Here is a 26,492-nt window from a genome sequence, read left to right as displayed (position 1 = left end):
TTTATGATATCAATATGAAGGGTATAAGGAAGGTCTTAAAGCTCATGAAATTTTAATTTTTGACAAATTTGTTCACAGATGTTTTAAAAACTTGTTATAAAAGATGAAATTTCATGAGTGTCGGGACCTTCCGTAGAAGCACCACCCACACGTTTTAAAGTGTGAAACGATTCGGCCAGTTCAGAGAAAAGTATCATGATCGGTTGATCCTTCAGATGTCACTTTCACGTCCCCTTACAAACCTTATATTCGAATTCGGAGAGTAAATGAAAATTTGGGAAAAACTGTATTTTTGTAACAATTAACTAGAAATATCTGGACTGGCTTAGCGGAAGCTTTCTGAAAATTACTTAAGTTGAAATCCGTATTTGTTCTGTAAAAAATGAGACATAAGAGGATGTGAAAGTGGCGTGAAAGAGTTCTCGTTCACGAAACTTTTCTCCAAACCGGGTATACCGAATCGATTCAAACTTTACGATATAAATATGAAGGGTGTAAGGAAGGTCCTGAAGCTCATGAAATTTCAATTTTTGACAAATTTGTTCACAGATGTTTTAAAAACTTGTTATAAAAGATGAAATTTTATTAGTGTCGGGACCTTCCGTAGAAGCACCACCCCCACGTTTTAATGTGTGAAACAATTCGGCACACCCAGTTCGGAGAAAAGTATCATGATCGGTTGATCCTTCAGATGTCACTTTCACGTCCCCTTGCAATCCTCATATTCGAATTCTGTGAGTAAATCAAAATTTGGGGAAAACTGTATTTTTGTAACAATTAATACGAAATCTCTGGACTGGCTTAGCGGAAGCTTCCTGTAATTACCCCAGTAGATTTTCACCTCGTCTTAATTGTACCCTTTCCGTTAATGCGCGTTCCTTTTGATTTTAGTATCTTCCTACGGCGAAGCGGCGTGGAAGAGTCCTTCGCGAAATTACGCGGCGGTACCGCACAACTCTCGGTGTCTCACGACAGCGTCTTCCCCGGAGAAGTGGCCCACAGCCGGCCGCTCTCTTCCCTGGATACTCTCGCTACTTTGGAGGTTGGTAATCAACACTTTCGCTACGCCTGACCTGCCCATAAGTCTTCCTACGTTGGCCATTCTCACCGGGGAAATTCCCCGACGACTATTTCGGTCCGCAATAAGGTCAATTACCGGAATAGAAGCGGCCGTACGCACCGCCGGTAACCGCAAATTGCAGACTCTTCGAGGAAATGGTACCACCTTCTCAAGTGTCGCAAAACTTGGAACGGTGCATGTGTTAACTCGGAAATCTCGTTAAGGTGATATGTGCCCATAATTGTGAAAGTGGTCTAAGTCAAAATTGAAAAAAAAAAAATGAGTTTATCAGTTATTTCACGCCACATTATTTCAAACTAAATTAATTCAATGTAATTTCGAAACAAAAAATACATGACTTAGACACTTTCATAATTAATGACACATATGAAAGGGGCATTCTATACATTAAAACGTAAAAATATTTATAAAACTTTCCTCCAAACTGGGGGCACCGAATCATTTGAAACGTTAACACGTTATTACGGAGACCCTAAGGAAGAACGCGATGCTCGTAAAGTTTCATTTCCAAAATAAAATTTTTTTTTATTTAGCTTAGAGTAGAACCAAATTTACGTTTTTTTTTTTTTTGTAAAAAATGTAAATTTCACGGGCATCGAGTTCTATCTCAGGATTTTCATAACCACGTGTTAAAGTTTGAAATTATTCGGTGCGCTCAGTTTGAAGAAAAGCTTTATAAGTATTTCGACGTTTTATATGTATATAGAATGACCCTTTCATATCGCCTTAAATCGATTTGTTTTCTCGAAAAAGACTTTGGGATTCCAAGATCAATTCAATTTTATCCTTGCCATTCGCGGGAGAAAAATGTTTATACTTGGAAATATATCTGGGGCGATTTTGAGGAAGTAATAATATTTTCAATTAGATAGCGAACGCCAACGCATTTTGTTCAGGATATTTCTTTCGGTCTATTTTTGACGAGTCGTTACTAAATTAGAAGCAATCGGAAATGGTTAGCTGAATCTTACTTTCCGTTACTTCCGAGACTACAAAAATGTGAAGGGAGTTCTTTTCTACGGTGAAACCTGTTCTGGACGGTTCATTAAATCGCTTATCACGGACCCTTAATTATCCGTTATCCTCAAGGTAGTCGTCAACATTGTATTGCAGAGTCACAATTTCTCAACTGAAAAGTTAACGAGCAGATATCGATGACCTTTGTTGCAAAATTAAAAATCGAACGTGGACACCAAATGCTTAATTTAATCGATATTCTTATCAAACCCTAATGACTTACAGAATATATCATTATTTAATTATCAAATTAAAAATCGAACGTGCACACCAAATGCTTAATTTAATCGATATTTTTATCAAATCCTAGTGACTTACAGAATATATCATTATTTAATTATCAAATTAAAAATCGAACGTGCACACCAAATGCTTAATTTAATCGATATTTTTATCAAACCCTAGTGACTTACAGAATATATCATTATTTATTTATCAAATTAAAAATCGAACGTGGACACCAAATGCGTAATTTAACCGATATTTTTATCAAACCCTAGTGACTTACAGAATATATCATTATTTCTGTTTATTTAAATCCTGAAGGAGAAGCGCTTTTTGGTTTTCCCTTCAAAATGGAAATGTTGAAAAATTGGCAAAGTTAATAAGAATAATAATTTTCTTTGCATCCGTTAATTTTATTTCAATTAATATATTCAATGTCCAAATTCATTAATTTAAACTGAATCTGTTAATATCTGATACATACCGATATGATATAGATTTATTATTCATTCCGAGTAACTGGTGCAATTTTCTGAGAACTAGTAGTAAAGAATTTTGTCGATGCAACGATCGTCTCCATTAATCAGTCTCCTATCATGCCGTAGACTTTAATTTGAATCACAGCACCATGGCATTCCGAGCACGTGTTAACTAACTTAAGACCGATACATATGTTGTCTGCTGTTGCGTGCCTCGCTTGCTAACACCTATGGTATAATTATCTGCGAAAGACTCGCCGTTATTCTAAGAACCTCACATACTAAATATCTATGATTGATTGACATGATGGTATAAATGAAATTTTCCAAAGTACCAAGCGTACTTTTCGGTAAAAACTAAGATCCATATTCAGAAACGAGGTAAAAAAATGAAAACATATCTTTAGCGTAGCGTCATGAATTTAATGGAGATATCCTTTCAATACCGTTTCGTTTATCAAAAGTATACTAAATTTGATATTTTGCCTAAAAATTGAAAAAGAAAAGAGGCGACGTCCACGGTAATAATATTCTAAAAATTCAAAAACGCTTACGTGATTACCGAAACGCCAATTCGTTTTTCTGTTCACTCTCTAGAAATTCATGTAGGAATTTTTAGAGAGCTAAACATTCAATGTTTACGATAAGCCATTTTCTTCGCATAAATATCTTATTGTAGCATTGATCCTTATTTAGAAGACCCTTCTTTTTGTTCACAGCGAAGGCAAGGCAAGTCCGGAGATTCCGTTCACGTTGACAAGGAGACCACCCCGCGCGTCGTGCACAGGCACAGGATATCCCTTCGGGTGAGTTTCATCTTGTGGTCTATCGATATCTAAAGTACCCTTTCCTGGGTATGCGAGTCAGGCGCATTGCTCGTCGACGAGGAATCGTTGGCTGTTACGATCGGCGTAATTGGATTTAAAAGGTATGCCGTGTGCGCAGGTGCTGGAGCAGATCAAGACGGTCATAGAGAACCGGAATCAGCTGGCCACATCGACCTCCGGTTTGGAGACGAGCATCGTGCACGTAAGTATTCCTGGATCCGATGTGGCACTAATACAGTCAGTTGAAGCTAAATTAACAAGAATTATTTACGTAATCGGCCCCTTTTCCCTTTCCGATATTATTATACCTTCAAGCTCCCTCGATAAGCTTGATTCTTTTCGGCTTGGAAACTTAAACCATTCACTTCCGTTAACGAGGCGCAAAACTAAAGATAATTAAAAAGGAAGAACGCAGTCAGTTGAAGCCTAATCAACAAGAATTATTCACGCAATCGGTCCTCTTTTCCCTTTTCGATATTATTATACCTTCAAGCTCCCTCGATAAGCTTGATTCTTTTTGGCTTGAAAACTTAAACCATTCACTTCCGTCAACGAGGCGCAAAACTAAAAATAATTAAAAAGGAAGAACGCAGTCAGTTGAAGCCTAATCAACAAGAATTATTCACGCAATCGGTCCACTTATCCCTTTTCGATATTATTATACCTTCAAGCTCCCTCGATAAGCTTGATTCTTTTCGGCTTGGAAACTTAAACCATTCACTTCCGTTAACGAGGCGTAAAACTAAAGATAATTAAAAAGAAAGAACGTCGTCAGTTGAAGCCTAATCAACAAGAATTATTCACGCAATCGGTCCATTTATCCCTTTTCGATATTATTATACCTTCAAGCTCCCTCGATAAGCTTGATTCTTTTCGGCTTGGAAAGTTAAACCATTCACTTCCGTTAACGAGGCGCAAAACTAAATATAATTAAAAAGGAAGAACGTCATCAGTTGAAGCCAAATCAACAAGAATTATTCACGCAATCGGTCCTCTTATCCCTTTTCGGTATTATTATACCTTCAAGCTCCCTCGATAAGCTTGATTCTTTTCGGCTTGGAAACTTAGACCATTCACTTCCGTTAACGAGGCGCAAAACTAAAGATAATTAAAAAGGAAGAACGTAGATCACCAACTTCCAGTCATACTTGATAGTTCCAACTTTGCGAGCGCAGGGGACACTAACAAGGAAGGTATCCCAGGTCGATCTCTCCGATTTGATTTCTTTTATAATATGTTATAGTAGACTAAAAACTAAGCGACACGTATTTTTTTTTATATTTGCCATTAAACACTTTAAGGGGGTGAAACCACCATCCAAAGTAAGGCATGTCAAGGGCCGATTTGGCAGTTTCATCCACAAGAACATAATATTTGTTCACTAATCTAATTGGAAAAGTTTTCTCATAACGAGAAATGAAGAATATAATTTTCTCAATTAAAAAAAAATTAAGAGATGAGCCACCCCTACATGTGATTACATTTATACAAGAAATGGTCAAATTGAAGTCTAAAAATCTGAAAAAAATATATGTTGTGTATGAACACGAAGGAAATACGACGTGTCTTTAAATTTTCCCGAAAAAAAAATATTGGTCGGGGCAATTACCTCCGAACGCTCACCCCTCTGAGGGGTGGCTCATCCCTTAATTTTTTTTTATTGAGAAAATTACATTTTTCATTTCTTGTTATGAGAAAGCTTTTCCAGGTGGACTGGTTAAAAAATATTATGTTCTTGTGGGTGAAACTACCAAATCGCCCCTTGACATGCCTTACTTTGGATAATGGTTTCACCCTTTTAAAGTACTTAATGGCAGAAAAAAAAAATACGTGTCGCTTAGTTTTTAGTCTACTATAACATATTATAGAAGAAATCATATCGGAGAGATCGACCTGGGATACCTTCCTTGTAAGTGAAAAACGTGATAAAAGTAAAAATGTGTTTCATGAATTATCACGTTTTACTATAATTTTCCAAGGTTTATTATTGGGAGACTACGAAGTAAACGTTCGGATGTAAGGTTTTATATTCTAAATCTGAAATTCAATACTCTAGATTTATCAAAGTAAATTCACCCTTTAGAGTTTTCGTTGGCTCCTCATAAAACTTTTTGAAACTCAAGCATGGATTTCTCGGTCCCTCTAATTATGGAGGAACAGGGTGATAATATTCACTTTTAGGATGGGTCTGTGAAAAATATTCTTCTCGGTGGAGTAGTGAAATTTCAACTCTTTCAGGATTTTCCGATATTTATGAAAGTATAACGAAAGTCTTCACAGAGGGATTTTCTGCCCTTTACTTTTTTAATATGTAATAAAATTATGGATGCGGAATTAGAATAGATATCAACAATAATACTCGTTACGTTTGAACTCTAGTAAGAATTGTTAATGAATTATTTCATCCAATGTATTGTATTTTCTTCTTCTCCTTTCCATGCTCGTCAACTCTTTTAATTACACCCATATTTTATTCTACTTTATTAATACAAGCATTTTATTGCTAATGTAAATATCTTAATACATTCAGAGTGAAATACACGTTCCATCAGATGTACATTATTTACTATTAATTAATTTAATTAATTAAGCATTAATCATTCTCGATACGTTACATTCGGTACCATTTCAAATATATTAATATCCCTTACATTTTTCTTCGTGTACACGAAAATCTGAATTGATAGAAAATATTCCATGGAAACCCCCATACCTAACTAGGAAATCTTTCGAGACTAATACCTCGAATAATTTTTAAATTACATCCGTCCAGTCTTTACACTTATGTTCATGTGTCCGTTATGCCCGAACAAAGGAAATTACCCGATTCACAAAACAAGCGCATATGGCGAGCTCGAAGTTGGCCATTTGTGGTTCTCATAAAGCCTTCAAGATGTGGGGCGTCCAGTAATAACGGGTTAGCTTGAGTTTCCAAGTAAAAAAGGATCGGCACTCCAGATTTTCTATCGTAACATTGTATATCTTGGGTGACCCCTTTAAATGTATCTCTAAAGATTCCCACCACTATTAGATTGCATAAATCTACGGTGCATATTCCTGTTGGATGCTCTATCTAGCACCGCCTCTGATGTCACGATCTCTTTTTGCGTTGCAGTCCACCGGAGAGCGTTATCACCAGGAAACCACCGAGGTGAGATAGCGTTCGAGCAGCACTTTCATAAAACCAACCTCAGCACTCGACGTAAATGACCACGATTCTCCCGGTTACGCCCCGAGACCTAGTTGCAAACGGTAGTCGCAGTTCGCGAGTTCATCGGAGATGAGTCGACCGTCGATGTTCAGGAGCACCGGTGCTCCATCCAAATCGAACACTCTGCAATGAACCCGAGAGGACGTGGTGGTGTACTTAACAGAAAATGTATTTAGTTTTACCGTCCCTCTCCGAGGACGACCGAATTTCGGGCCTTCGAGTTGATTTACGCGAGGGGTTTTTGCAATTGAATTACCGGGTTCTGGTCGGCATTGAACGACCTGCTCGACGACGTCGAAAGAATCCACCGGTTCGTCAAAGTACCTTTAACTCGTCGACTTTTCGCTTGCCTCGGTGAACCGGGTCATGAAACGTGACGGCCGATCCTGACCGAGGAGCCATCCGCGGATTTTTAACGCCGTTCAAACCACGGCCCACTGAAAAATGGGGGTAAGGCTCTTCAGGGTCATTTCACGCTTCGCATGAGATGTCTTCATCGGTTGAAACGAGCGTACACGACTGTTCTCCCGATTCCTATATACGACCATTTGCCTCGTTGGCTCGGTAGTAAACATCGGTTTTCTCTATGCTTTCAGAACCGCTTCGCTGGATTCGACAAGCATGAGCGAGTACACGAAGAGACTCAAGTTAAGGTGAGTACCAGGCTATTCCTTAAGAACGGGACTGAAACACCCTTCAAATCAGTCGATTCGAATACAACACTTTTTTTAAAGGGTATTAGACCAAACTGTCCGAAACTTTGACACATCACTCCTGATCATCTAAGAACTGTCCTGACACATTCAAAATTTGGATTTTTTAACAAAATTTTTTAACTCAGCCCAGACCAGAACCAATATGGCGTCGAGCTCTCATATTTCGATCAATATACAATTATCGAAGACTCTGATATGAGAATCGAAAGGGTCAGGACAATTTTACGACAATTTAGAACACTCTGGTAATCGGTAAACTCGCATTTGAACAGAATAAGGGCAAAAAAGTGTTGTATGCGCTTCTATGCTAAAACGATGGGAATACGGGGTCTCGGAGTGAAAATTTAATTGACCTGGAAATCACAGATGGCGCAGGGTGTCCCTCTACAGTCAATTAGGGCCCCAGAAAGCTTGAATCCAGAGGATTTCTGGAGTTTTACTTCGATTTCTTGATATTTATTGTACGAAAACGACAGGTGGAGTATGCCATTTAGTACAATATTCAATGTAATTCGACACAGCTGTCAATATAAAAACGAATGTCGGCAACGTACGCATTTAGAAAAATCTTAATCGACGTTGATCAAGTTCCTCGACGTGTTTCACTTCACCTTAAAGTTCCGATAGGGATTCGGGTAAAGTAACGTAATACACGGCCGACGCCATGTTGGTTCTAGTCCATGATGAATAAATCAATTCTTCTACGAGAAATGAAATTACGTGAGTTTCGGAACCTTAGGGCTTTCATTTTCATTTAGTCAAATTTGAAATGAAGGTACATTCAATTCGGAGAATAATTTCACGAACGATTGGACCTTCTAGATATATATAGGTTGACCCTTTTATATCACCTTAATATCGCGTTCAGCGGCTGAAGAAAAGATACTGGTCTTAGATTTCTTTTTTCTACCATATTAAAAAATTGAACAAAATCGGAGACAGGGTACTAAAGTGACCTTTCTTGTTAATTAAACTGCAGTACCTATGTTATTAACGAAACATCAGGCCTTCTCGAAATCTTAGTAACACGGATAACGATTAAGCGATAACGTCGCATAATCGATTCGAGATAATTCTCGGTTGCGGTCTATCGATATCAATTCGCAGACGAAATCGGCGAGACATTGTCGCAATTCGTAAATGCCACGTTGCTTGCTAAGCGATGTCCTCAGCTAAAAATGTAGAAATAATGACCATCTCTCCTAGGTAATTTATGTACGTTACGTACTAAACTTAACAGTTAAAAATAGCTACTTTTTCAAAAAACACTGAAACAAGCGCGACCTTTGATGTACCAGACCTCAAATTGCAGGCAGTAAAAAACGACGAATCTTTTGCGTTAAAGAAAAAGACTCATAAACCGACGTTCTTTCGGCGCATCGTCCTCCAAGTAGAAAATAAAGAATCTTACAAGAAACGTACCTGAGGTGTCCCCCTCCGATTTTGTTCATTTTTAAATATGTTATAGAGGACTAAAATCTAAGGGACTCGTGTTTTTTTTTGATCGGCTGATAAACACTTTTAAGGGGTGAAATCAGGCTTCAAGGTTGGCCGTGCAAGGGGGTGAATTGGCTGTTTCATATAGAAGCACTCGACCGATTTTCATGAAACAACCGTCAAAATGTAGGGAATGAAGAATTGTGAAACATGCATTTGGAATTTTTCGAAAAAATTCATTTTTAAGAGGTGTCACCCCTTTGAATACTTCTTTTACCCCTTACGCGAGCAGTAATTGTTCTATCCAAATGAAACTTTTTTTGTATTGTTCTGGTCTATAAATTAACCAAGTTTCATCTGGATAGAGCAATTACTGCTCGCGTAAGGGGTAAAAGAAATATTCAAAGGGGTGGCTCACCCCTTAAAAATGAATTTTTTCGAAAAATTCCAAATGCACGTTTCATAATTCTCATTTCCTACATTTTGACGGTTGTTTCATGAAAATCGGTAAAGTGCTTCTATATGAAACAGCCAACTCACCCCCTTGCACGGCCAACTTTGAAGCCTGATTTCACCCCCTAAAAGTGTTTATCCGCCGATAAAAAAAAACACGGGTCCCTTAGATTTTAGTACTCTACAACGTATTTAAAAATGAACGAAATCGAAGGGGGACACCTCAGATACCTTCCTTGTTAGATCCGCAGTTTATTAAACAAAATAGTCAGACGTCAAATACTCAATGTTTACCTTTCTTTGACATAGGAAATGTAAACAAGCCATGAAAACTTTCTATCCGAACACCGTGGCGTCCCGTAGCGAGCTAAAGCGGTACCAAGCAACAGGTGGCTGAAGCCGAAAACGGCGATCAGCTGTTCTATCAAAGAGAGCGCGCATTAATAACTACCCAGAGTGCCGACAATAGGGAACGCTCGTTGAACTTGCCGATTCCCGTTCCTTCACCCATCGTGGTTCCCGCAAAGGGAAGTCCGCGTTACGGGCAAAACGGGAGAGGATTTTCCACGGTTCAGCTGACGCGAGAAGTCCGGAGCGTTCCCAGGCAGCGTTCCTCGACTTCTGCCGGGTAATCGCCGTTAAAGTTGGGGACCGGTGCAGCCGTTTACACGTGCCGGCTATAATCGAAGAGGGTTGTTGCTCGCGAAACTCTCCGTTCGCCTAGTTCCTACGTTAAAAGCGTTCCGCTTACGTCGCGGGCGCGGTGCTCGTGGAAGTGGCGCGAAGTTAGCGCACGGTGTTCATCTTCGTAATGTTCTCACCGAACGATCGCGCCGTTGATCCTCGGACTCGAGCGGCGTGTCATTATTTCCGGCTGGCCAACGTCCCGTTAGCGTTGTTCCAGGCGTCTTCCGATGACTCCCGGTGGGATTTCTTTGCCACTCCTGGCGCCGCGTTCGCCGCCTTACCGAAGACTCTTCCCCGCGCGTTCGTGCTCCACTTGGCGCAAATCGCTTCTCTCTCTTCTTGCTAGAGAAACGGCGATATCGTTTCGCCTTCCGATGTTCATTGTTGCGATAGATATCTAAAAGGGGTGATGCAGAAAATGCGGAGTTTAATTCGCCGTCGTTAACTTTTACACGTCCCAAATGGCGTTAGATTGACGTTAGCGATGAAAGTTTATACAATGCAATTAATTGTATCAATTCAAAAACGATGTTGTCGAACCAAGTCGGATGAAACAGCGCAAATCGCTTCTCTCTTTTCTTGCTAAAGAAACGGCGATATCTTTTCGCTTGTATCTCTTTGCCTTCCGATGTTCATTGTCGCGATAGATATCTAAAAGGGGTGATGCAGAAAATGCGGAGTTTAATTCACCGTCGTTAACTTTTACACGTCCCAAATGGCGTTAGATTGACGTTANATATTTCAAATGTCTGGTAAATATTTACAAAATGTAGGATATTCGTTAAATATATAGAAAATATAGGAGAAATATTTTGTGCTACTAGGGGAGGCTCCACCGAAAGAAGTCGGTGAAATTAAAAATATACCTCAAATAGCGAGGGTGGATAAGAAATGGCTGCGCACGAGATACAGCCGTGAAATGGTGTTACCGTTACTTGGCCCGACACGTCTGGTAAGGCGAATCGGCACATCGCTCGATGTTGTCGCTCCACGCTCCGCCTCGCTTTGATACTCGTGAGCTAAATGTGCATTAATGTCCGTAACTTCAGAATAATTCGATCGGTCAGAGAAGGGATTACGTTTAAAACTGTTTTACCGAGAAAAGACTCGTCAACATTCTGAAGAGTTTAGACGCGCAACTGTTTCACGTATTTTATTTGAATTACCCAACACATGAAAACACCTACAGATAAGCTAACGAAAAGAAAACACAATTTACTAATTCAGATGAATCTTTTAGCTTTACTGGGAAGCGTTGCGAAGGTATAAGCCCTTAAGGTGATATCAAACGGTCGTTATATACATCAAATCGTGAAAATATTTATAAAACTTTTCTCCAAACTGGGTGCATCGAATCATTGGAAACTTCGACACGTGATCATAATGACCCTAAGTAAGAACGCGATACTCGTGAAATTTCATTTTTCAAATTTTTTTTTTTAATTAGCCTAGACTAGAACTAAGATCACATTTTTTTTTGTGAAAGATGAAATTTTACGAGCATGGCGTTCTTCCTTAGGGCCTTTGTAATAACGTGTTAACGTTTCAAATGATTCGGTGCACCCAGTTTGGAGAAAAGTTTTGTAAATATTTTGAGGTTTTATATATATAGAACGACCCTTTCATGTCACCTTAAAGATATGCGTACATTGGGTAACAATTGACGCAGGATTTAACATCTAAAAATTGAATGAAAGGAAGACTGAAAGTCCTTTTATACACACCCAATCCGTCTCGGATGCAGTTCCGGTTTGTACAGACATGTATACATCCGCCATTTACATTGGCGGTGCCATTCTCTATGGAAGGCATTTTATGTTCGTCCCTGTACAAACCGGAGCCAGATCGGACATGTGTAAATGGACCTTTAAAAAGTAATTCGATGCAATGACAACAAATTTGAAAATCATAGGATAATCGCGGCTCGATTGTAGAAACTAAATTTTTATTATTATCTTATAAACATTCGATATTGTAAATTGAATATCAATGTTCGGTAACTTTTCGTTATCGATTGAGTTTGTTACGTTTAAATTCGACACAAGCAAAGATTTGATTTCAAAATTAAAATTTACGGGTAATGACATTCTTCGTTTATTAATTATGATTAACTAGAATAAATTTAAACATCTTATATAAATGTATCCAATGATAGATATAAAGTTTTTACCAGGAAACTCAAGAACAGTAATTGAATGATAACAAATGCTATTTATTAAATCTTCAATGAGTGGCAAGGGAACGTGAATTATAGAACTCTAATTCCTTGATTAGTTTTGTCGGTAAGTGTCCTGTAACATACCGGCTTAGTAAGAACATATACTGGTAACGTAGTTCTCGGAAGTTCAGTTGGTAAAACAGACAGTGTCGGCCAAGTAGGACTTTATCGACTGTGAGAATCAGTAGCATTTCTCATTGCGAGTTCTACTGGTTGTTTCCAGATGGTACTTCAGGGGCTAGGTATTCGTAATTAAGCGAAAGGAATTCTTCTTTACCATGAATGTTTTTACATAACAGTACGAAGTACTTTCATAATTTACTTTTCTAGCGAACGAACCCCTATCGGTGCTGTGACTGCGTGAAGAACACCCTTAGTTTATGATGGTTGTTTCTTGTTTTTTTTTTTTTTTTTAGACAACATTATTATATAATTATTTTCTTATTATATAAGAACTTATTATATAAGTCTCATATTACGTCTATCCGATGTTTATTCGCTGGACATCCGCGTGAACGTTGCTATCCTATGTACATTGGCGGACATAAATGCCTTTCTTACGAATATTCTGCTGCTAGTGTATGATGGAAGGGCATTCATGTCCGCCAGTGTACATACATATCGGACATATGTCTATACCCGAGCAGTGTTATTTAGCACGCGTAAAACAAGCCTTACAACGAGATGGAATCATTTCGCAATTGGAACCATTATTTCAGCTCGCCGAGCGTATTGTTCGAATTTTGGGCCAATCTTGTCGAGCTTACGGCACTTCCGTTGAGTTTCAGCATCCATTACATAAAGAGTCGTCCACTAAGGCACGTCTCGGCGAAGTCGTTCGAGCGAGAAATCATTTGTGCAACCAAAGAACTCTCTTAAAACATTATCAGTGCTGAACCGATTGCGTTCAATTATGCTAAACGCAGCTTTACTATTATCAATAAAGTGGGAATATAAGTGTAAGAGAATCCTTTAAAGTGGAACACCAATTGATATCACGTGTTCCATTAAATCATTACCACCTTTGAAATAGATCATCTATACGGCGTCTGTAAATTAGAACATTTCGTGTATGTCACCCAGTTGTAAATTATATATCGAATAGCTAAAAATATCATTATGTGTTAAGTATTGCTAAATACTAAAAAAACTCGATTTTTAGGAAATATTAGGTGTACTCATAAGTAATACATTTTTTTGACGTCTAAAACACCTCTTTCAAAATAATTGATTACTTATGAGTACCTCTAATAGAATTACTTTAAAATTAATTTGTCTTTGTCGTTGAACGACGCAATTCAATATCTCTGATTGAATTTCTCTTTCGAGAAGTAATGACATGGAACGATCCGAGCACTAACAACATATTTAATGATTTAATTACTTTTTATTAGTATCGATCTTATTGTACAATTTTCTACGTCACCACAAGTTTTACATTTTTCTAATAATTAGAAATTCAACGCCACGTTTTACTGTATGACGAGTCAGTTTTCTCGTTCATCCAAGAGAAGGGAGAAATTCTGAAGTCCTCAAAGAAATTAGGAAAGCTGATGTTTTACTTACAAGTCATTTTCACCTGTCACTTACCTGTCTTGCGTCCAATTCTACGTTTTATCATGCGTCCCATATGCGGCACGAACGAAGTGAACGCGTCACATATGGGTAGATTAAATATTCTCGAGTCCTTATCGCAAGTTTATGAAAGACTTTATTCGCGTTTTATCAACTCCTTTATTTCGTGGGTAATGTTTAGAACTCCTACTTCAGCGTCCAGTTAAGGTGAAGTGAAACACGTCGAGGAACTTGATCGACGTCGATAAACAAGATTTTTCTAAATGCCTACGTTGCCGACGTTCGTTTTCATATTGACAGCTGTGTTCAACTATATTGGGTATTGTACCAAATGGCATACTCCACCTGTCATTTTCGCACAATAATTATCAAGAAATCGAAGTAAAACTCCAAAAATCCTCAGCATTCATGCTTTCTGGTGCCCTAATTGACTGCAGAAAGATCCCCTGCGCCATCTGTGATTTCCAGGTCAATTAAATTTTCACTCCTAGACCTCGTATTCCCATCGTTTTAGCATACAAGCGCATACAACACTTTTTTTGCCCTTATCCCGTTCAAATGCGAGTTTATCGATTACCAGAATGTTCTAAATTGTCGTAAAATTGTCCTGACCCTTTAGTTTCGACAACCGTATCGAATTATATTGGATATTGTACCAAATGACATACTCCACCTGTCGTTTTCGTACAATAATTATCAAGAAATCGAAGTAAAACTCCAAAAATCCTCAGCATTCATGCTTTCTGGTGCCCTAATTGACTGCAGAAAGATCCCCTGCGCCATCTGTGATTTCCAGGTCAATTAAATTTTCACTCCGAGACCTCCTATTCCCATCGTTTTAGCATAGAAGCGCATACAACACTTTTTTTGCCTTTATCCCGTTCAAATGCGAGTTTATCGATTACCAGAGTGTTCTAAATTGTCGTAAAATTGCCCTGACCCTTTCGTTTCTCATATCAGAGCCTTCGATAATTGTATATCGATCGAAATATGAGAGCTCGACGCCATTTTGGTTCTGATCTGGGCTGAGTGAAACAATTTTTCCAAAAATCCAAATTTTGAATGCGTCAGGACAATTCTTAGATGATCAGGAGTGATGTGTCAAATTTTCGGATATTTTGGTCTAATACCCTTAGAAAAAACTGTTGTATTCGAATAGATTGATTTGAGGAAGGTGTCACTTCACCTTAAATCGACTCCGTTAATTCTGTTCGTTATTGCTTTTATCATCGGCATATATTGTTATCGCGAAAGTTTTTTTTTTGTTGGAGTACAGATTAGGCGGTCTAGAAGACCTGAGATTACTCCAAGTATAAGGTGTCTGCAATACTTCGAAACATTATTTTCAGTATTATCCAGTGGTCATAGAATCAAGTTTGATCGGCTTAAGACACTTGACATTTCCGCATGTGCCTTTAGGTTTCTCAGTCTCGTGAACCTGCTTGGTATTTGCATGACATTTATTGTTCGGTGTCTCATTCCTCGAATCTCGTATCATCGACCGATACACGAATGCCTACCGTGAGTAACATTGTTTCTAAGTACATTATGCGTAGTAGATACGCGTTAGTGCAAAATTATATCTTATCTATTTACGGAAAAAGTAAAAAGGTAGAAGAAAAGAAAAACTCTTTCTCCAATCAATTATTAACGAAGAAACGTTATCATTTTTTACTTTGTAGTATTTGCAGTACCACTTAGGCCCATGAATATAAAAAGTATAGTTAAAATTTAAAACCTTTGCATATTCAACATCGTATAAACTGGTGAATCCTTATTATGTTAAAATTCTAAGATTAATGGTGCGTATGACGGGGCGAATAGATAATTATAAAGACTTGTTACGCAGCGAATAATTAAGACTTGCATTTCTCTTTGATGGGGTACGTTCTCAGTGCTAAAAGTATCAGAGTCAATAATTTGAATATCTTCACCAATCGGTGTTCTACTAATGAGAAGAAAACGCTCGGGAAAAAGATAGAAAGTCAGATGATTTCGAGTCTGAATTTAGGCTCGCCTGATCTAAACTTTCGGTTTACTCTTCTTTCTGCCGATTCATGCACAATTACAATAGCCGTTGTTTAATTAAATAAAAGTTTCCTGCTGAAAAGCGCGGTTAAAGATAACGCTTAACGTCTGATAATGTATTTTAGTAATTAAATTCAAACGCGGAATTAATGACGGCTGCAATTTTCCAGCCAAAACGGCCTCTTGCACTGGCCAGAGCTGAATATGATTCATAATGGTTTTTAGCCGAAACATTTGATCATTACCGTGAAAATTAAGATGATAAACAAAAGTGGTTTTTCATTTTTCATTACCCGTGAGGATGGAACTCGTTTCCGTGGAATAAAGATTAATATTCTGATCCTTGTATATGATGACTAAGAGTGACTTTGTCCAAGAGAATTAGGGGAATTATCTGGGAGAAATAGAGGTGCTTTTGTTTTGGGCACGGCACATTTGTATAACACTTGTGCATAAGAAAATATGTACCGCCAGACTCAAGTCTTGGGCTGTAAACCGGAACGAAACGTAATATTCGTGTTCCAGTGATATTATTTCCCACGAAAGCCGGATTCCTAGGAAGGTTCCTTCAACTTTGCGCAAGCATCGAGTCTAAAAACCTTCCGAGCACTTTCTGACCCAATGGGAATAACCGTGGAAAAACAATTCCACTCGCTAGTCCTCATTGGTTAAGTTAAATATACTACCGCAAGTACTGTAACCAGTGCCTGACCAAACTAACAGATTTTAAACCATTCAAAACGGTAGTAATTTCAAAGGAACACATACATTTCGTAAATTAGGCATTTGGACACACTCGACCAATCATATAACCCTGTGGCATTATGTAAATGGGTCCTGCATCCTTTTAGGTGAAGTGAAACCCCCTTCAAATCAGTCGATTCGAATACAACACTTTTTTTTAAGGGTACAGACCAAACTGTTCGAAACTTTGACACGTCACTCCTGATCATCTAAGAATTGTCCTGACACATTCAAAATTTGGATTTTTGGAAAAATTGTTTAACTCAGCCCCGATCAGAACCAAAATGGCGTCGAGCTCTCATATTTCGATCGATGTACAATTATCGAAGGCTCTGATATGAGAAGCGAAAGGGTCAGGACAATTTTACGACAATTTAGAACACTCTGGTAATGGATAAACTCGCATTTGAACGGGATAAGGGCAAAAAAAGTGGTGTATGCGCTTCTATGCTAAAACGATGGGTATACGAGGTCGCGGAGTGAAAATTTAATTGACCTGGAAATCACAGATGGCGCAGGGGGGCCTTCTGCAGTCAATTAGGGCCCCAGAAAGCATGAATCCAGAGGATTTCTGGAGTTTTACTTCGATTTCTTGATATTGATTGTACGAAAACGACAGGTGGAGTACGCCATTTGGTACAATACCCAATATAATTCGACACAGCTGTCAATATAAAAACCAACGTTGGCAACGTAGGCATTTAGGAAAGTCTTCTTTATCGACGTCGATCAAGTTCCTAGCTACAATAAAAAGCCAATCTTGCATAGGATGTACAATTTCGCAAAGTGCACCAGATACTTTACAAGAAAAGTCTATACTCACATTGGGTATTTTGGAAAAACTTTTTCAGGGTGATATGCACCGAATAAACTAACCAACGCGTATCCGACTATTTTTCCTAATAAGCTGGAGGTTTTATGTTCATTAAAGTTGAATTTCCATCCAATTCCCTGCGATCTTAATGAAAGTTAAATTATAATCTAATTGGCTTTAATCATTTTTCATTAAATCCTCGATACGACCTTCACGGTTTCCTCTTTCATTATGTTGATGAATGGCATAACCCGTTGAATGGCCTCTATTTATTTTAAGTTAAGGCTTTATTTTAAGTTAAGGTTCGCTAAAGTTGAATTTTCATCCAATTCCCTGCGGTCTTAATAAAAGTTAAATTATAATCTAATTGGCTTTAATGATTTTTCATTAAATCCTCGATACGTCCTTCACGGTTTCCTCTTTCATTATGTTGATGAATGGCATAACTCGTTGAATGGCCTCTATTTATTTTAAGTTAAGATTCGTTAAAGTTGAATTTTCATCCAATTCCCTGCGATCTTAATGAAAGTTAAATTATAATCTAATTGGCTTTAATCATTTTTCATTAAATCCTCGATACGACCTTCACGGTTTCCTCTTTCATCATGCCGATGAATGGCATAACCCGTTGAATGGCCCCTATTTATTTTAAGTTAAGGCTTTACGATAACAGAGTCTTGCGGGGAATTACGCGCGACGTTAATGTCGCTCGACTCCTAGGAGAAGGCAAAGCGGAGACTGTCGAGTCCTCTTGGCCTTTGGAAACAGCTGGCAAGCACGAATAGTCAAAGACACACCGTTATCGTTGGCGGTTCCGTGGTTCTTAGGTTCCCTGGTTCCGCGAGAGGTTCGAGGTTCCTTTATTTATGGCGTTCTCCTTGCAATTCGCGACTCGTCCAAGACGATCTCTGCACGCGATCGCTCGACGGAACCGTCGCCGTTCCACGTTCCATGGCTCGTGGTTCAACCTCGATTCACCTTCGGTTTCACCGTTCGCCAAGCTCCTAGACTCGAGGATTCGGTTCAGTGGCTCGGAGTACAGTCTCCTTCTGCAATTTGCAAACGCAAAGTTTCTACCGTGCTCGGCTTTGATATTCGACCAATTGAACCGCCGTTGAAAATGCCCTTTCGAATTCTTCAACGCGTATAATCAACATATTTCCCACGAGTAATTTTTTTTTTTATGTACCGAATGGTTGAAACTTTTACCACGTGAATACGGAGGCTCTAAGGAAGATCCCAACAACCATGAAATCTCATTTTTAAGAGATTTCTTTATAAACATTTTTCATAATCGTACAAAGAGTTTATTTCACGTGTGTTAAGGTAAAGTGAAACCCCCTTCAAATCAGTCGATTCGAATACAACACTTTTTTTTATGGGTATTAGACCAAACTGTCCGAAACTTTGACACTTAACTTCTGATCATCTAAGAATTGTCCTGACACATTCAAAATTTGGATTTTTTTTTTAAATTGTTTAACTCAGCCCAGACTAGAATCAAAATGGCGTCCAGCTCTCATATTTCGATGGATATACAATTATCGAAGGCTCTGATATGAGAAGCGAAAGGGACAGGACAATTTTACGACAATTTAGAACACTCTGGTAGTCGACAAACTCGCATTTGAACGGGATAAAGGCAAAAAAAGTGTTGTACGCGCTTCTATGCTAAAACGATGGGAATAGGAGGTCTCGGAGTGAAAATTTAATTGACCTGGAAATCACAGTCCCTCTGCAGTCAATTAGGGCCCCAGAAAGCATAAATCCAGAGGATTTCTGGGGTTTTACTTCGATTTCTTTACAATTATTGTACGAAAACGACAGGTGGAATATGCCATTTAGTTCAATATCCAATATAATTCGATACGGCTGTCGAAACTAAAGGGTCAGGACAACTTTACGACAATTTAGAACACTCTGGTATCCGATAAACTCACATTTCAACGGGATAAAGGCAAAAAAAGTGTTGTATACGCTTCTATGCTAGAACGATGGGAATACGAGGTCTCAGAGTGAAAATTTAATTGACCTGGAAATCACAGATTTCGCAGGGTGTCCCTCTGCAGTCAATTAGGGTGCCAGAAAGCATAAATCCAGAGGATTTCTGGGGTTTTACTTCGATTTCTTTACAATTATTGTACGAAAACGACAGGTGGAATATGCCATTTGGTACAATACCCAATACAGAATACCCAGAATCTCCATACAGAACACAATACAATACCCAGCTGTCAATATAAAAACGAACGTTGGCAACGTAGGCATTTAGAAAAATCATCTTTATCGACGTCGATCAAGTTCCTCGACGTGTTTCACTTCACCTTAATTACATGTCAATTTCGCAGCATGTAATCAAGATTTTGGGGTGTTCGTTGCTGACCTATTATTTATTAAAAATGTTTTTCCTCCCCGTTAAGAACTTTATATTTATGTGGAGTTTTAAATGTAGTCCGTAGTCTGGCGAAGGAAAATGACGATTAAAGGAACGCGTATTTGTACAATCAAAGTTATCAGTCACTTATTAATACCTTTGATAAGTGATTAATTCCTTTCCTTGTTCTTAGAATGTGACGCATTCTTTCGGGATAGGATTAATTATCGTCAAATGCTTGTCGGTCTTGTCGTTTGTTCCTCGATTCCACCTGGTTCGACCCCTGCGAACCTTCCCCCCGGCTGCACCTGTCCTCCCCTCCCTTTTGCGACTCACCTGCGAGGTTTCCCGCACACGGTCGCTTGCCGATCAGTCTCCGTTCTGCGGTTCGCGGCTCAACCTCGGTTTTACTTAGTTCTACCCGATTCTAATTTTAACGTCTGTCTAGTGAAACATTTTTTAAATTAGGTACGGCCGTTCGAAACGTGGAACGCGCTATTACAAATCCTCGATCGAGACCGATCTATAGATTTCGGTGTCGCGGTTATTCAAAACGCAATCACCCCTTGTTCGTTTACCTTTCACCGGAGGAACAATCTAGATGCAACTCTTTATTGGAAAAATGTTTACTTCCTAAAAATTAATGAGCATTCCTATGAAGCGAGTGGGGATATTTAGAGAGAAGTGTTCGAATCTTGTAGGTATCCCCATAAGGAAATCCTGTAAACAGTTTAAACAGATGTTATAAAAATTTGTTAATTAAATTTTTAATTGGACGTAGTAGTGGACGGTTAAATCAGCTATCAGGCGTTATCGGTTAGATAGGTGCGATTCGGCCCCATACCCCTCATTTCTGAATATCATAAATTACGAAGTCTATGCTTATATTCTACTGTTTAAAATCTGAATTTAAAGGGAAGTAATCTGTGAACCCTTTAGCGTGTTTCGAACATTTGACCTTGACAAATTGGGAAGAACTATATTTTGTACTATCGACCCTGGATTCGTGTCTACTGAATACCCTCCCATTTGTGGAGTTACTGACGTAGATAGTTGTTGCGTGTCTTACTAAATTCTCCGACCTTCTTGTTTCCTTTTGAGGTTATTTTTCGGAAAATGTCCACTTTTTCGAAATTGTGGTTTCAGTTAGCTTAGACTCCTCAATGGTTCGCTTAATGGCACTTCCCTTTCCTTTCTGGTCGACGACTCGCCCACGAGTTCCTTTTTTTCGGACTACTCAGCCGATTAGTCCCCTTTCCGCGATTTGCGACTAAACCTCGCATCTGGTTCGATTCGAATTTGACTAAAGTTTGTTCAGTTTCTGTTTTACCATCCACTGGGTTTCGATCCCATATCTATTACATTAAATTTCAAACAAAAGTGACATTACAAAGACTGCTTTTTTTTTTACATAAAAACGCGGCGCGTAAGTTATGTACACGGTTTTGTTGAACATTTTTGAACAAGTCTAAATCGAATACATTTTTTACAAGGGAGCTTTTGTGTGTTTTGCCAAAATTCTCAATGTGGAAATTGTGTTTGAAACAATTATTTGTGTCAATTCCTTTAGAACCATGCAAAGGGGCTATTGCATTACTATTACACGATTATTACGTGCTGGTTACATCAGCTTGCTTGAAAAATCTTAAATAATCGATATTTAAAAGTACTTGAGTACGATGCTTTAATACTTTATACGGAGCATAGACAACTCCAAGATTGATCGTAGAAAAATCAGTCTCTCATTGGAATAATTAAAAATTCAAACGATATAGTGATTAGAAAATGATATGAACTGTTTAAAAGGAAAGGAAAGTTTAAAGTGGTCTTGGCGCGGTTCTACAGACCTTATTAAATGATATTTTTGTTGAGTTAATTTTCTAGGAATAAATTGTACCGAATTGTGGAGCAAAGTTGAGGTTCGGTTAAATTAAAAGGGATGATTTCCAAATTTACAACTACCTTTACACAGAAGATTATATTTGTTAAATTTTCTTCCTCCGGAACTATTAATTGTACACGGAAAGGCCTTGTTAAATGTTTGCTATCATACTATACCTGGACCTAAAAATATCTGCAAGTATAGATTGTCAATCTGTACTCAGGAACGTATTCCCTCATTTAACTGATCTGCCTTTTGATACTCTAGTAATATATTCTCTGGACTAGTAAACAGAGTTCAAAATAATCGGATCGTGGATTCCCGCTGGAAAGCGTAAATAATCTCCGGACTCTGACGTGATCTAACTTCCGGTCGCGTCAACGCATTCATAAATAGAGAAACAGAACGATAAAAAAGTGGAGTAGAGTTATTAGTGATTTATATTGTTCCTTCATAATGCCTTTCTCCTGATTAAATGTTTGCGGAAGAATGTCTATTGTTTTAAGGTGAAGTGAAACCCCCTTTAAATCAGTCGATTCGAATACAACACTTTTTTTTAAGGGTATTAGCCCAAATTGTCCAAAACTTTGATTATCTAAGAATTGTCCTGACACATTAAAAATTTGGATTTTTGGAAAACATTTTTTAACTCAGCCCTGACCAGATCCAAAATGGCGTCGAGCTCTCATATTTCGATCAATATACAATTATCGAAGGTTCTGGTATGAGAAACTAAAGGGTCAGAACAATTTTACGACAATTTAGAACACTCTGGTAACCGATAAACTCGCATTTCAACGGGATAAAGGCAAAAAAAGTGTTGTATGCGCTTGTATGCTAAATCGATGGGAATACGAGGTATCGGAGTGAAAATTTAATTGACCTGGAAATCACAGATGGCGCAGGGTGCCCTTCTGCAGTGAATTAGGGCCCCAGAAAGCATGAACTCAGAGGATTTCTGGAGTTTTACTTCGATTTCTTGATATTTATTGTACGAAAACGACAGGTGGAATATGCCATTTGGTACAATACCCAATACAATTCGACCTAGCTGTCAATATACAAACGAACGTCGGCAACGTAGGCATTTAGAAAAATCTTCTTTATTGACGTCGATCAAATTCCTCGACGTGTTTCACTTTACCTTAATATTTCATGGAAAAATATTTCTAGTTTACTGTCAGAAAATTCATCGTGGTAGATGCGAATTGCCATCCCGATCGCTTCCGACGTTCCAACTCTGATTGTCAGTACTGTTAGAATTCCTTTAAGCTCTTGGCAGTTCTGGTGAGCAAGATTGAAGAGAAAATTTGCGTTTAACGGTCAAACCTCCGTAGGTTAGGGTTATATAACGACATACACATATCTAATACGAAATGATGAAATGCTCCTTCTACCCGGGGCCGGTATCCTTGTGACGTGCTCTGATAAATATCCTGAACAAATAAATAACATTTAACGAGACATAAACATAATGTACAGTCGAGCTCATGCATTCGATCCTTACACGTCGACCATTAAATTCTTGCGCTAAAAGACAGTCTGTCGATCGAAATTAACAAGAAGTCTGGTCGTTAAATATCTAAAGATTTCTTTATACCCGATTCCCGAACCGCAAAGATAAACCAGATAAGTTATAAAAAAAACATGAGCCTGGTGCTCCAATTTCTTCATGTGGTTTCTTCATTTCCTAACGATAAGTCTTGGTAGATTTCCCACGTACGTATTCAACCTCGTCAGTAACTTCTTGACAAAAGATGTTTTTATTGAATTATAATGCCGTTTTAATGTTTAAGGAGTTTTCGATGGAATTGGATTCCTTCGATTACGTCTTCCATTAGACCGAGATAAGTCAATTGTGGTTAATTCTCTTTAACATATGTAACCCCGGTAACATAGAATAATTTCTAAATATTTCTTTGTAATCTTTGTTAAATATCTCAAGCGACAGATTTTTTTTTAAGATTTCTTGTAGATATCATTCGAAGTTATCTGAAATATTTGTTAAATATCTCAAGCGACAGATTTTTTTAAGATTTCTTGTAGATTTCATTCGAAGTTATCTGAAATATTTGTTGAAAATCTCAAATCTCATATTTAGTTTCAATAATTTATAAACATATATAGAAGTTATATTTTTTAATTTATGAACATGTAATAAAAATACATTTTTTTTCTTCACGGCTATTATCGGACACGTCATTTGGTATCAAAAAGCACGAGAAATATTTCTAATATTTTCGTTCCGCTATTTCATTATGGGAGCAAAACGTGTGATTTTGATTTTAAACATTTTTAAAACGTTTACAATGTATTCGGCAGATAATATTTAAAAAATACTTGTATTAAAATGAAACGAAATGTTTTGTATATCTTGTAGGAAAATGTGATGAAAACACATGGAGGTAATATTATATAAATATTATCGGGATAATATTCTAAAGTAAACGTTTGGCAAATATTTCAAATGTCTGGTAAATATTTCCAAAATGTAGGATATTCGTTAAATATATAGAAAATATAGGAGAAATATTTTGTCCTACTAGGAAAAGACCGAGCAAAAGGAGAAAACTGTGGAACGTAAAGAGGGAAAGTGATGATTTCAGGGATGAAAGAATCGAGGGAGAAGCGTGCGAGTGATGAAGTCGTCCTCGCAGGAGTTCCGAGATCTCCGTCTGGATCTCCTAGATCAACGGACGCCGCTCGCGTTACCTTCAGTCGGTAATCAGACCGAGTCGATCCAGACGCGATATACGACAGGACTGTTGGGCCCACGACAATCGGAATTAGCATGCCTCTTCCTTCCTCAGAGTTTCCGTTTCCGCGGATCGTTTAATGTACCCATGCCACGGAACGCGCGTCCAGCCGAGACTTTTCCCGCGAATTAGACGACACGTGTTTGTTTTACCGACCGATTACAGACACCATACAGCTTATAGAATTAAAGGAGATATATAAGGGTGGGGGTGTCCGAAGGAAGGTAGATAGAGAGGTATCTTCCGTCTCTAAACTTTTCCAGAAGTTCTTGCCGCGTGTAGAATATGGTGAGGTTCCCGCTCAAGCGTTTAAACGTTTTAAAATCAAATTTTCCCCACCCTATATGCAATTAATATAACTATATTAGTTATAAATATGCTCATCCAAAGGGTGGTGAAAAGTTCCGATACAAAGTTTTATCTTAAAACGGTTAAGGGCTTGTAGGATATCTTTTTTCTTACCATAATTGCTTTGGGTAAAATTAGGGTTTAGGGGGACCCACCTCCGTTGACCTTGACCTTGACCTTGACATATGTTGTCAGTCACCCTTCTGAGTGACCTACTGAAAGGTTTTAACCGTCGTTCGTTGTTAGTTAACTCTTTGCCCTCCTCTGTCGTGTGTGACTCCACATCAGCAACTGACATCTCAATAATTTGGAGGACAAAGGGTTAAAAATTTATTAAGAAAATAATTTTTATGAGTTAAACGTACACGTTCGCAATTAAGTGTACATTTAAAGACTCTGAACATACGACAATAAACCATACACGTAATTTTGTGGATTCTGAAAGTGGAGTTCATACGCAAAATGTACAAAGATTATGGAGAGACATGCGAGAAAATATTCCTCGTTATGGTATCTGCGATCATTATTTTACGCAATATCTTACTGAATACTTATTTAAAAGAAGATATTTCGGCAAACGTACTAACGCTTTCTCCACAATTATGGGCTAGATATAACCGTTAGAACATAATTACAACTGATTTTTTATATTTACTACATACATTGAACAACATATCGATTTTTACAGTATTTTACTTTAAGGCATTAGCTTCCATTCCAACCCCGTCGGAGTTCCATCGTCACTTTGCTCTCCCATGCCGACACGGACGTGCGATTTTCGCGCGATCCTGCGGAACCGCTACGGAATTCTATAAATCTCCCCGTCGAGGCTTCTTTAAAATATTAGTTTCTGTATTGCTTGGTACATTGAACAACATATCGATTTTTACAGTATTTTACTTTAAGGCATTGGCTTCCATTCCAACCCCATCAGAGTTCCATCGTCACTTTGCTCCCCATGCCGACACGGACGTGCGATTTCCGCGCGATCCTGCGGAACCACTGCGGAATTTTATAAATCTCCGATCTAGATCACGAATCATCTTTATATTACTTTACTTTTAAAAATTAGTTTCTGTATTGCTTGGTACATTGAACGACATCGATTTTTACAGTATTTTACTTTAAGGCATTAGCTTCCATTCGAACCCCGTCAGAGTTCCATCGTCACTTTGCTCCCCATGCCGACACGGACGTGCGATTTCCGCGCGATCCTGCGGAACCACTGCGGAATTTTATATATCTCAGATCCAGATCACGGATCATCTTTATATTACTTTACTTTAAAAAATTAGCTTCAGTATTGCTTGGTACATTGAACAACATATATTGATTTTTTACAGTGTTTTACTTTAAGGCATTAGCTTCCATTCGAACCCCGTCAGAGTTCCATCGTCACTTTGCTCTCCCATGCCGACACGGACGTGCGATTTCCGCGCGATCCTGCGGAACCGCTACGGAATTCTATAAATCTCCCCGTCGAGCCTCGACGCTTCTCGTGCGTATCGCGATGGCCCCTGCGCAAACCACAGATTGCGATGCGCAGAGGTGCGTGTTTGCGCATACCTTCACGGTGCCATTGCGTCGGTCATTTCGTTGCATCGAGAAATAGGGACTTTC

At 38.4% G+C, this 26,492-nt stretch overlaps 1 protein-coding gene across 3 annotated transcripts in view; it reads left to right on the top strand.

The window, feature by feature from the left end:
- LOC105703882 (dentin sialophosphoprotein) overlaps nucleotides 1-26,492 on the top strand; it is a 123,358-nt gene that overhangs the window by 79,228 nt on the left and 17,638 nt on the right. For 2 of the 3 annotated variants that reach the window (XM_012432626.2, XM_012432624.2), the window contains 5 exons: nucleotides 892-1,042; nucleotides 3,522-3,608; nucleotides 3,748-3,831; nucleotides 6,745-6,780; nucleotides 7,437-7,493. In XM_012432626.2, the coding sequence (XP_012288049.1) occupies nucleotides 892-1,042; nucleotides 3,522-3,608; nucleotides 3,748-3,831; nucleotides 6,745-6,780; nucleotides 7,437-7,493 (415 nt within the window). The remainder of the gene's footprint in view (nucleotides 1-891; nucleotides 1,043-3,521; nucleotides 3,609-3,747; nucleotides 3,832-6,744; nucleotides 6,781-7,436; nucleotides 7,494-26,492) is intronic. The other variant, XM_012432625.2, reaches the window with a different exon arrangement.

This window comes from Orussus abietinus, unplaced genomic scaffold, assembly GCF_000612105.2.
Source record: "Orussus abietinus isolate OABI.00-Male unplaced genomic scaffold, Oabi_2.0 scaffold275, whole genome shotgun sequence".
NCBI classification, from domain to species: Eukaryota; Metazoa; Arthropoda; class Insecta; order Hymenoptera; family Orussidae; genus Orussus; species Orussus abietinus.
This window is presented reverse-complemented; position numbering and strand designations above follow the sequence as displayed.